Raw genomic sequence first — 12,006 nt, 5'->3', positions numbered from 1 at the left:
TTTATAAATATTGTATTATTAAGTGCTATTTTCTTCCTAAGTAGAAACTCATTAATGTAACCAATTAATTGGTAAAGAAAGAAAAATATATTTTTACTACAGAAAATTGAGATTTAAGTTCAAATGCATGGTTAAAAAAATTACCATCTATCACATTCACCTTTTATCCTAGAGTTGGTGCTAATCTAATGCAAAATAGTGGATCAATATGTAATATTCCAAAATAAATGTTTAGAGCATTAGGCTCAGAGATAATCTACTTGAATTCAATGCAAACATAGCAATGCCAAATGAAGTAGATGTAGCCTTTGGGCTGGAAGGGAGAAAATTATCTTCATGTTTCCCCTGGATAATCAAGTCATTGCACAGAAAACATTATGATTGACAAGCAAATGTAACATTTTTAATGTAATTATGAGAAGTTTGTATCTGCCTTTTACTACATATAGGTATGTGCACAGAACTACCTTAGTAAATTGAGTTAACAATGAGCCATCTATTAAAAATAGGATTAGTCCATTAAACTACATACTGCCATTCTTATTACTCTATCATTTAGAAGGAAAGCAAGGTTTCATTAGTAAATATTTAATACTGTTCTCTAAAATAAAAACACAATAATGTGACCCACCTCCCAATCCTGGTCGCAGACGATTGTCATAACCATCGAGGAGTCGGTCCAAAATCCTGGTGAAGACTGTAGTATTGTCTTTAAGTTCATCTTGTAATGAGGGTTGTCCATAGCTGAAAAAAAAGCATAAATTCAGGTATTAATCTAAATTATACATTTCTATTAAAACCTTTTTCCAAATAAACCCTTCCCTGGATATTCCTACCTTCTTTTCTATTGAATCTTAATTTGAAAATTCCTTTTGGTAAAGTAAAAAAAAAAAAAAAAAAAAAAAAAAGTAAGATTTTAATTTTTACCATTTTCTCATATTTGTTCTCACAGATGGTAAGTTCTTTATTCTATTATTTCTTCTATGTAAGCAAAATAACAGTAAATGTGTTTTGTCTCTTTACATGTATAAATTTCAGCACATATACAATGCTATAATGCATGTTTTCTCTGGGCAAGCAAGAATGTTAATGCATGCTAGGGAGAGAAAAAAAATCTGGCAAACCTCTTCTAAAATTAAAAAAAAATGTATTTATGAGCTATCAAATTAATAGTTTTGTTTTCATTTAATTAACATGCAGCATTAGTCTAAGATTTCACCTACCAACATAACCTTCCTTCAATCCACTTTATATATTTATATATATATATATATATATATATTTGTCCTTCTGATATTCTCTCAGGGTATTTAGATGAGACAAATAGTTAAAACTTGTTTCTTAGGATAATTATAGTTTCAAGTCAGTGTGTAATTTCCATTCCCCTAAGGTTTATGAACCAATTTTTGTGACGTGTCTATTTAAAACTCTAATTGAATTTGTATCATTTCTGTCTTAAAAATAAAAGATACCTTGAAAAAGACATGTTCCAATATTCTTAATTTATGGTTTAGTAAACTGTAGCGTGGGATTAGATTTTGTTTAAGAAAACACAGCTATTTGTGAGCAGAGCTTAAACTCGAATTCAGTTTTCTTCAACTTTTAGTCTAAAACTTTAATTCTATTCTTCTATCCTGGAGTAATTGTTTCTATTTAAATCTTTTCATTTGCAAGTATAGTTCCTACCCCTTATCATTAATCTTTGAGTTTCAACCACATAGTGACCACAGTTCAAATATTGTGTATTTCTTATATTAATCACATTATCATTTTTGCTCATTGACTCATATTCTATGTAATGATTAGGATGACACTTCCAAAAGCCTTTGAGAGAAGAGTTTTCTATCTTAGGGTGGATCACACTCACTGACATATTTCAATAATAGCTCTGACCTTGAGTACAAGAAAAACGAGTTCAGAATGTAAACTAAGAAACACCACAAAAATATCACTTTCATACTTTCAACTTAATGTGCTTTCGGCTTCACTCTTGTTTGTTTATATTACTGCTCAATGTAAAAAATTAGTAATTGAAACCAGGATACACTTATTTGACCAGAACAAGAAACATAATCAAAGTAACATTTCAAAAACAAAGACTATTTTTTAAAAGGTACTTAATTTTATATTGGCAAAATTCAATGGACATTTTTCTGATAAAATTTGAATTTAATAAAGCTATTAAAACTAAAAGCTCTTCATGATATTAAATATATGAAATGTACCTCTATGAAACAATTTTTCATTCTCCTAAATTCAACATTATACCATATAGATTGAGAGTTTACTCTCCTTTGGCAAAATTAAACATCTTACTAGTTTTTTAAATCAAATTTTTACTGAGCTCTGTGTCTTCCAGGGTGTCTCATTAGTAGATAACACCAATAAAGCAAAAATAGTTGTCTGAATGCAATTATTTATAAAAACTCGTCACAAAACGAACTGCCATGTATGCATCTTTCAAGGATATTGGAAGGTCATCTTGATAAAGGTGGAAAAGAAATGCTAGTACACTTTAAGTTGTGAGGAAGGCCTGATCAAGGGGTCTAAGGAAGAAAGCATGAAATAAGAAGGGGGAAAGATGAGATGGGGTGACGTGACAGAGCACAATTAGATTGTTGATAGGATTCCTAGAATATGCGGTTGTCTATTACCTTTTCCTGCATTTTCTTTGTGTTTAAGCTTATATCAAATTCAGGAAATGTTTTTATCTCTGGTTTTATCTTACAAATGCCATTTCCAGCAATTGTATTCATTGTCATACAAAAGCCAAAAGAGACTTTCCTTCCCTCCCAGAAAACTAGTTCTGCTATCCCAACTGGAATAGTAATCTTTATTTCATGGGATTTTTCTAATCAGGTTATTCTTTTATCTCTACTTCTAATTTACCGTGTCCAGTTGTAATTGTCAGAAAATAACCCCAGGATAAAGAACAAGATTATGTATTGCTCTTAAACACTTATGCCAATGTAAGGTTTCCTAAACTGAAAATATAATTCAAAAAGAAATGTCAGTTACAGTACCTGATTTTGATTCCATATGAACCACTATATAATAAAACGCTGTGCACTAACTCCATCTACAGGTCATTACAATAGTAACACTTCTTATAATTTTTCAAAAGCAATGAATAACATTTAACTCCTCAGATTAAGAGTATCTGGTTATAGGGAATCTCTTTATTATCTGGTAAGTCATTATTTACCATACACAATAGCAGAAAATAAAAACAGACAACTTCCCAACTCAAAAAATCCTCCTAAATTCATATCTTTCCAGCTAGTGCTTCTCTCCGCCTTAATTCATGAGAGTTCACTTTCCATTACATTTTGAAGAACCTTAGGTGTTTATAATACGTCTAAAACGTTCTTATGGGCCATAGGAGTAGACTACGCAAGAAATACAAAAGCAGATAAAGAAAAATCTTTAGCTCTTCTTGGTTCTTTGGTCATTTATATCATTGCTTCTATAATGTGTTTATATGCTTGATTTGATCACTAGTAAATATTTTGAATATGGTTAAGCACATTATTAAATTTTTATCATAACTCGTCTCCATAGCAGTTATGCTTAAATGGGAAAGTTCAATTTTACTTAATGTTCTCAAATAGTTGTTTGGCATATTCTACCTCAATCGATTACACAAATAATGGTTTCAAAATAATATGCACATGCATTTATAGAGACGTATGACTTTCAAATTACAAATATTATTTTAAACTTCCCACTTTCATATAGTCACAAGTTACTCTATGATCTTTACAACTGGCTAGAAATTTTCTTGTTGGAAAATCAACTCACATAGTACACAGACATTAATTGGAGTAACTTTTTCTATGAATTAGGAAACAACTTATTTTGTTCAGTTACAACTGAACAGTAAAAAGTTCAATTTAAGCTTTAAATGTTGAATGAATACATTCCTTTAACAAAAGCGTGTTAAGTGTATTCTAACTATCACGCAAATAAGATGATTATTTTTTCATACTGCTCTTCTTTATTCTTAGTTGGAATTTTATTGCAGTTAAGTTTTTTTGGATTCCCTTAGTCATGAATTCATCCAAGGACAATTTTCTTCCCCCTGAAAGAATAAACAAAAAGTTACAGAAATTCTCATGCAGATTTAAAATAAAGTGCCCCCACCTTCTTCCAGTCAATGTGCTCAGAAGGAGGGTCCAGGCCCAAAGATAGTCAGAGAGACCCGGACTTTTCTTCATCGCGGGCTTGTGCAGCTGAAAAGTAGAACAAGTAGAGATCAATGTCTCTTGCAAGAAACATCAGGTTATAACCACTAGGGCTGACTGAGGCAGTTCAGATGAATGCTTTGAAGTCAGGAAATGACCTCACTGGGATATGACACCTCATTGGAAGCAATGGAAACCTGGACCATCCATTCTCCACTTTCCCTTCCATTTCTCCATTCAGAAATATATCAGTGCCTTAATTTCTCCTGTAAAAGAATACAAGTTGAAATCCTTTCAGGTGACAATACTGCTCAACATGAAAACTGTGAGTTTTTTTTTCCTCCAGGTTTTATATTTCTAATATAGCTTGAATTATTCTCTTCTTGTTGTTTATCATTTGAGAATATTGACCTTTCTGATTTGAGTTTCCACGCCTGAACTGTGCATTGAAATTTGTAAGCTGGTGTCTATAATGGGGAGAACATGCTTAGGAGCTGGAATGGGGTTGGTTAATATGCTTCAATGACTGACTTCATCTTTGAATTCTGGATTTACCTTGGTTTCAGAAGCAACTGTATTTATCTTAAAAAAAAACAACAACATAAGAAACACACTGTTGAATGCTGAAGTCGTGCTTATATTCTCTGCCTATGATTGCCTTGTTAAGTATGCTCACTAATGCTTCTGTGAGGCTAAAGGACACACTTTACAGTCAAGCCATGTGCTAATCTCTCTCATACACACAAACCACACTCACATAAATGCATACAAACATGCCCACACATATCTTTTAAGCCCTCTTGAATTCTGCCAGGTTGCTGCTAGAAAATGTTTCATCTCAGACAGATGGGAGCTAGAGTGCTTTGCTTTGCATGAATAAGGGAATCTTTTTTTCCCTCTTAGGTAAAGTGCAATCAATCACCATCTGATTGTCGAATTTTAGACTTGATAGTGGGATGCTGGAGGAAAAGAGGAGTATGGAAAGCTTAGAGAATTTTGAAAAACTAGGACCTATTTGTGGAGACGATTTTTAAAAATCAGTGTACTACCTGGGTAAGAGCAGATGTGGCAACACTTTATTTAATTTGCTACAATTAATGGCAGCTATAACATGAGAAATGTTAGAGGTATTTATTAGCCCTTCCCTGAATCTATACTCCTTAGTACCGTGAGTGATTAATGCATTGCATGTCTTTTAAAGCATGTTTTTTATTAAGCACTGTATAGTTTAATGTGGTATGCCTTTAAGTACATCTACACAAATGCTTCCCACACTCTTGGGGATCATTTATATCAGTAAAAACCATTACAAACAGGCATGTAAGCAATGAAACATAATTAATGTGTTTAGAGTGAAATGGTCTAGATCTAGAGATAAGAGCTGTGAGCTTCATAGTTTCTACTTAATTTAGTCACTGATTTTGGCACAGATGACAAGAATTATTGGATAAATATCATTATGTTAAAATATTGCATCTAAATTGCACAGTTATAATTCATTCTTGCATTAATCTTCAACATTTGTTATGAAGGAAAAACAATTTCTCTTATCCATTAATAATTGTTGGCCTTTGTAAAATTAAAAAAAAAAAAAAAAAAGGTGATTCCCGAAGGGGTAAATGAAACAAAACAAATCCCAAGGCATGGTACCATAGCTTTTTGTCCTCCTCTGGCATTTTAAAGAGAAAAACAAACCTATCATGGCACTTGAGTTGTTGAGTAAGAAAGTTTCTTGCAAATACAAACATAATAGTTGAAAAGAAATGCTAAGCTGCCTCCTTACCCTTTTCCACCTTCAACCTCCCCCCTGCCAAACACACACCCTCCAAACACCTATATCCCGCACCACCCATATCAAATGATAAGTTGAGTTTTTTATGTTCAGAACCAGAGAGACCCCTACACCAGAGGGCATTTTAGCAGCGTCCACTGGAAAGGAGAAAAGAGGCATTTTTGCAGCCAGAATGAGAAAGTGCCTTCCCAAGGATGGAACATTAACACAGGTTTTCTGTCCCAGCATCTTAACTTTAAACGATGCCCCCCAAAGCCCCTCCCCACCTCATCCCAGCTCCCTCCTGAAAAAAAAAAAAAAAAAATCAAAACAACATGTCACCACCCACCCCGCGGAATAAATTCATATCTGCCTAAGAAAAGAAGGAAAGACAAGAGGTACGGGGAGGGGGGGGGGGGAATAATGCTTCTATATCGCTGCGGTTTTCACCCTGAAAGAAAAACATTCGTTGTTTCTACCTGCTATGGGATCAGGCTCTTGTCCTGTTCCCTCTTTCTCTTTTTTTTCTCTAGCATTCCTGTCTCTCCAGCTAGGAAAAGCCACGTTCAAGGCTGTGCGTGTAGCGGTCCGAAGCCGCACTTACCTCGGGCCCCCTCTGGGCACAGGATCGCTCAAGACCCGGGAAAAGTGTGCGAGAGAAAATCGCGGAGAACCTGGAGCCAGCGCGAGTCCGCGAGTCCCGGCGCGCCGGGAGCGGAGGGGCGTCCTCGCTCTGCCTCTCACTCACTCGGTCTGAGCCATCATGGACTCTGCGTGCTCCTTTGCTGAAGATTTCACACCCAAATTTGCTTCCCAGTATCCGATCTGCAGCTATACAACAAAAGATTTCTCTTTACCAAGACAGTAGTAATACGTCCCAGGGCAAACCGGATGTGAAATAGGCGGTGACTTCATGCCAGAGAGATTTTATTTTAGAAAGGAAGGTGGTACCAGCCTCTGGATCTGGAGACCAATCCGCCCATTTTTTATATGCAGCACAATTTAACTTGCATAGCTCTGGCCCTAATCCCCTTCTCTCTGGCTGCAGACTCAAATCCTTCCACAATCTGCTGCAAGCTTTCCCTTTTTTTGTGGGGAGTAGAGATGAGGGAGGAAAGGGTAGCGAGGGTGAGAGGCATAGGGACTCCACTCAGTACCTTTTCACACTTCCAATTCATGAACACTGTTTTAAGGTGTGCCCATCAAAAAAAAAAAAAAAAAGACAGCTGATAAGTATAACTAGTCCAGCTTTGATCAAAGATTCAACCACTGCATGCACATGAATGAGTGCAGGGAGCTAGCTGCAGGGTTGCACATGTGGAGAGCCGCTGTCCTCTCGCCTGCCTCCCTCGCACGCACTCCCACACACATGTCTGAGTCCCTGTGTCTTGCAGAGTCACGAATGATGAGGGATGGCGGGGAAGAGTTCTGGCCAGTAGGGAATTGGCCACCGGGCTTCTCGAGGCTTTCGCACTTTCACAGGTTGTGAGCGCTGTCCACCCCACCTTCGTCTGTAGCTTAGAAGACAGCAAGAAACGCGCTCCGGAACCGGGTTTTCAACCTCTGGAGGCAACTGTTTGCCTGTTTACGTTATGTAGGAGAAAACACAAGCTCCTTTAAATAAGAATTGTGCTGGGTTCCCGGAGCGAGATGTATTTAACTTTAAATAAATCACCCAGATCATTTCTAGGTTTGAGAGTCATATCTCCATTTCCGGAATCATTGCCTTGCCTCGAACTCCATCATTCTCCGGATTGGGAAAATGGGAGAGGGGGAGGAGAGAAAATTAACAAGATTTTCAGAAGTCAGGACAAAACCGTCTTCTACTTTTTTTTAAAATTAATTAATTTTTTCCCTCTGCCCTCTTCTATTACCCTCCCTGGTGGCTCTCCACCCACGAGTAATTATACACTTAGGGAAGGAGGGTGTGTTCCAACATCAGTCTAACTAAATCTTCAAGGAACTAGGGGCGACTGTAGTTCTCTCTTCGGATTTTGTGAATGGGTGTTTGTAGCAGAAAGGAGATGGGTACTGTCTTCCTGGGAGTGCTTTCTGAAATGATCTGAAACTCTGGGAGCTGTCCCTTCAGCACTTGCACACAACTAGGTAGGAGGTGCTGAAATGGTGGGGTGCCTCCATGTAATGCTTCTGGTGAGTAAGGTCTGAACTTTGATGAGCTCCCTAATCATTTTGTCCAAGAAGACTTCTAGCAGGGGAGACGTTTTGGATAGGGGCGGAGCTTGGCCAAGTGAAATAAAAAACCTAAATGGTCAGTCTATACCACTCATGGCTTTATGATGCTACAAACGTTCCTTGACCCTGTGCTGCAATACAATCAGCTTACATAGTTACAACTTAAGACAGGTGATTGAGATGATCAGGAATATAAAATTGAAGACCACCTTCCGCAACCGGCTTTGCTATCTTGAGTTTTGAACGGGAAATGTTACTGGGAAATGATTTTAGAAATAAATCTTTAAGGAAGAGAAATTTGAAGATCATTTTATGTTGCCTCCTCTGTTCAGACACAACAAAGGTCAATGTACTCTTAAAGATATCCTTTGAGGCTCATCATAGCTTCCCTATGTGATATTACTCAATTTTTTAAAATTTATTTATGTGCTTATCCATTAATCATGTATTGATTGAGCAGTTGTGAGAATAAAACTCACTTTACTAAGATTTTGAAATCCTGGGTTAACAATTAGAAAACACTATTTTCTTACCTGACAATATATAATGTAATTCCATGGTTATGTTTTGATTCAGCAAAGACTGATAGTCCCAGAAATGTAATCTTTTCATCTTTTTTTTTTTCCCCTCCTGGTAAAATTGTCACAGCTCCTTCTACTCTTCTACACTGTTTTGCAAATGGGAATGACTTTCTATCCTATATCTAATGCCACACAACCAATCACTCTACTGCTTATGGTTTTTTTTTCAAGCACAGTTACTGAAACATTATCATTTGCACAATAATCACATTGAGAACAATGCCAATGATATCTTTCTTCAGGCTGAAAGTATTATGTGACAATTGTGCAGCATTTCCATACATTTTAAAACAAATAAATATTTATAAGTAATTATTGGGTTTATCTTAAAATTACAGAGCACATATGGAAATGGAAATGTCCATACTATGAGTTTCTATTTAAAATACAACACTCACATGGGGGCACCTGGGTGGCTCAGTCAGTTAAGTGTCTGACTTCAGCTTAGGTCATGATCTCGCAGTTTGTGAGTTCAAGCCCCGCATCAGGTTCTGTGCTGACAGCTCAGAACCTGGAGCCTGCTTCAGATTCTGTGTCTTTCCCTCTCTCTGCCCATGCTCTGTTTCTCTGTCTCTCAATAATAAATAAATGTTAAATTTTTTTTTAAATACAACATTCACAGGGCAGTTTTTACTAGATGATATTTGTATAACTTGCTTTTGGGCATATATGTTTTTAATAAATGAATTTAATAAATAAATTGTAGCCATTTAAGTGTTGAAAATTTGACTACTCCAAAAACAGCAATTGCAACTCTAGATTATCAGTGTTTATTATTTCCCATCAAGATATCTTTAACATATGAACATAAAACCAAGGAATAAATATAGGAATATAAGAAATCAATAGTAAGGAATTAATTTACTTTATATTGTCCTGTTATATTGGATCTTTTATTTATTTATTATTTTTTTATTCTAGAGGGAGAGTGTGTGAGCAGGGGAGAGGGTTAGAGGGAAAGTGAGAATCTTAAGCAGGCTCTATGCTCAGCATGAAGCACCCCTGTGGGGGCTTGATCCCAAGACCCTAGAATCATGTCCTGAGCCAAAATTAAGAGTAGGACACTCAACTAACTGAGCCACCCCAGGTGTTCCTTGAACATTTTAAATAATTGTTGACACTCTTGTTTTTTTTTTTTTTCTTCTACCCAGGGGAATAAATCCCTTCAAAGTGTGTATGCACCTGATTGAAGTAAATTCTTGAAATAGTAATAACCATGATATTTAATATTCTTAAAGGGTTTACTTGGTGCCAAGTAATGTGCTAACAAATTTGCATAAACCTAACAACTTATTCCCAAAACATGTCTGTGAGAGATAGTTTTAATACACCTGTTTTACAAATCATTCAGTAAATGATAGATTAGAGAGAGTGAGAGATTTGCCAAAGGTCATGTGGGTAGAGAATGTTCATGCATTTCAGATCTTCTGACTCCAAAGCTTAGTTTCTTAACCACACTTCCACAGTACTTTATGTCCTTTGTTACTCTGGTTGTAAGCTCATGTTAAAATCTGTTGTATTCATCTTACTCTATGTTTAACCATCTTCTTATCAGTTACATAAAACCTTCCTTTGAACATTTTTTAAAAACATGTATTCACAGTGCGCCTGGGTGGCCCAGTCAGCTAAGCATCCCACTTGGGCTCAAGTGATCTCACAGTATGTGAATTCAAGCCCCACATCAAGCTCTTTGCTGTCAGCCCGGAGCCCACTTCAGATCCTCTATCTGCCTCTCTCTCTGCCTCTCCTGCATGTGTGCACACACACTCTCTCTCAAAAATAAATCTTTAAAAAATAATATTTATTCACGACAAGATTCTTCCTTTTGCTGGTCTAGTGCATCAAACTACAACACAGCGTCAAGCCTACTTTAGTGTTTCAGAGGTTCCTAATATTTCTCTTCTGTCTTACAAGGCCATTCCCTTAAGGGACCCTCAAACAGTCACTGGTTCTGGGACGAAGGGATTTGAGGTCAAACCTAGGACCACAGATCCTGGGGAGGCCTGATAGCTCTATTTCCAGTGTAGCAGTCTGGTACATTTTGCTTTTTCTGTCAATTTTAAATGGCAGGAAGCCCTGACCTAATTGAAGAAGTGGTACTGATTCTTTTCAACAGAAATGTTTTTACTTTCTCCAACTAAATGTGAACCAAATGAGAAAAAAAAATAGCAAGAGTGTTCTCATTAATTCAGTGTGGCTTTTTATCATTTACAAAATAATTTGGGGCGAGGGAGAAGAAGAGACAAGTGAAAATAATGAAATATCAAATAAGTTTCAACTGCAATCTAGAATAAAGTGGTCTTTTTAAATGTCTTTGCATGGTTTAGACATGTACACTGAAAGTATGCTGTAACATATATGAAGCATGGTTATAAATCTGTATCAGTAAATGTACAGGTTGCAGTTAAACATGATGACACCTGCATTTATGCATATAATCTCGGATATTCATATGAAATTTTTACACTCACTAAGCTAGTCCTCCTTTTCTAATTTCCCTGTATATAATACAGACCATCTTGCTAATGAACTATACTAGCACATTCAGAGAGCGATGACTTCTTTTTTTTTTTTTAAGTTTACTTATTTTTTAGAGAGGGAGAGAAAGCAGGGGAGGGGCAGAATAAGAGGGAGAGATAAAATCCCAAGCAGGCTCTGCACTGTTGGTGTGGAGCCCGATGCAGGGCTCAAACTCACGAAACTTGAGATCATGACCTGAACTGAAATCAAGAGTTGGTGCTTAACTGACTGATCCTCCCAGGAGCCCCTAGAGGACTATACCTTCTTTTATAATTGGTATTGAAATAATAGCTCAGTGGGAAGAAGAACTGTGATTTAAGTAATAGACCACTTTTTGAACCTTAACCTAGATACATTTACCATCTGGGTTACTTAGACAAATTCTTTCTCCCATGCTGGAAGGCTACTTTGACATCTCCACACAGTGAGAGACAACGTACGTATAATAAAAACAAAACAAAAATTTTCTCATATTTGAGTCACAACTGTTTAACACTCTAAAAGGATTTAAAGATTGTTTGCCTCAACCAGTTTGACAGGTCACAAAGACTATGTAATTCTTCCTGTGATCTTTATAGAAGTAGAACTTAGGTTAGCATGGCAGTGACTGCTCACGCATGGATAGATATCTGAAGCCACTGGTATCTAAAAGCTACGTGACCATTGGTATATTGTGGAAATTTTCTGAACCTCATTTTCTGAAGTTTTAAAATGAGGTAATGTTACCTCACTAGTTGATTGAGGCATTATATAGGAA

At 36.4% G+C, this 12,006-nt stretch overlaps 1 protein-coding gene across 1 annotated transcript in view; it reads right to left on the bottom strand.

The window, feature by feature from the left end:
* GABRA1 (gamma-aminobutyric acid type A receptor subunit alpha1) overlaps positions 1-7,030 on the bottom strand; it is a 61,197-nt gene extending 54,167 nt beyond the window's left edge. Inside the window, exons 1-3 of the mRNA XM_060634937.3 lie at positions 6,560-7,030; positions 4,144-4,232; positions 632-744 (exon numbers count right to left, since the gene is read on the bottom strand). Of these exons, the coding sequence (XP_060490920.1) occupies positions 632-744; positions 4,144-4,217 (187 nt within the window). The 5' untranslated portion in view covers positions 4,218-4,232; positions 6,560-7,030. The remainder of the gene's footprint in view (positions 1-631; positions 745-4,143; positions 4,233-6,559) is intronic.
* Between the last annotated feature and the right edge of the window lie 4,976 nt (positions 7,031-12,006).

Source organism: Panthera onca, chromosome A1 (assembly GCF_046562875.1).
Source record: "Panthera onca isolate mPanOnc1 chromosome A1, mPanOnc1 haplotype 2, whole genome shotgun sequence".
Taxonomy (NCBI): Eukaryota; Metazoa; Chordata; class Mammalia; order Carnivora; family Felidae; genus Panthera; species Panthera onca.
The sequence above is the reverse complement of the archived record's forward strand: the minus strand, read 5'-3'. Positions and strand labels throughout refer to the sequence as shown.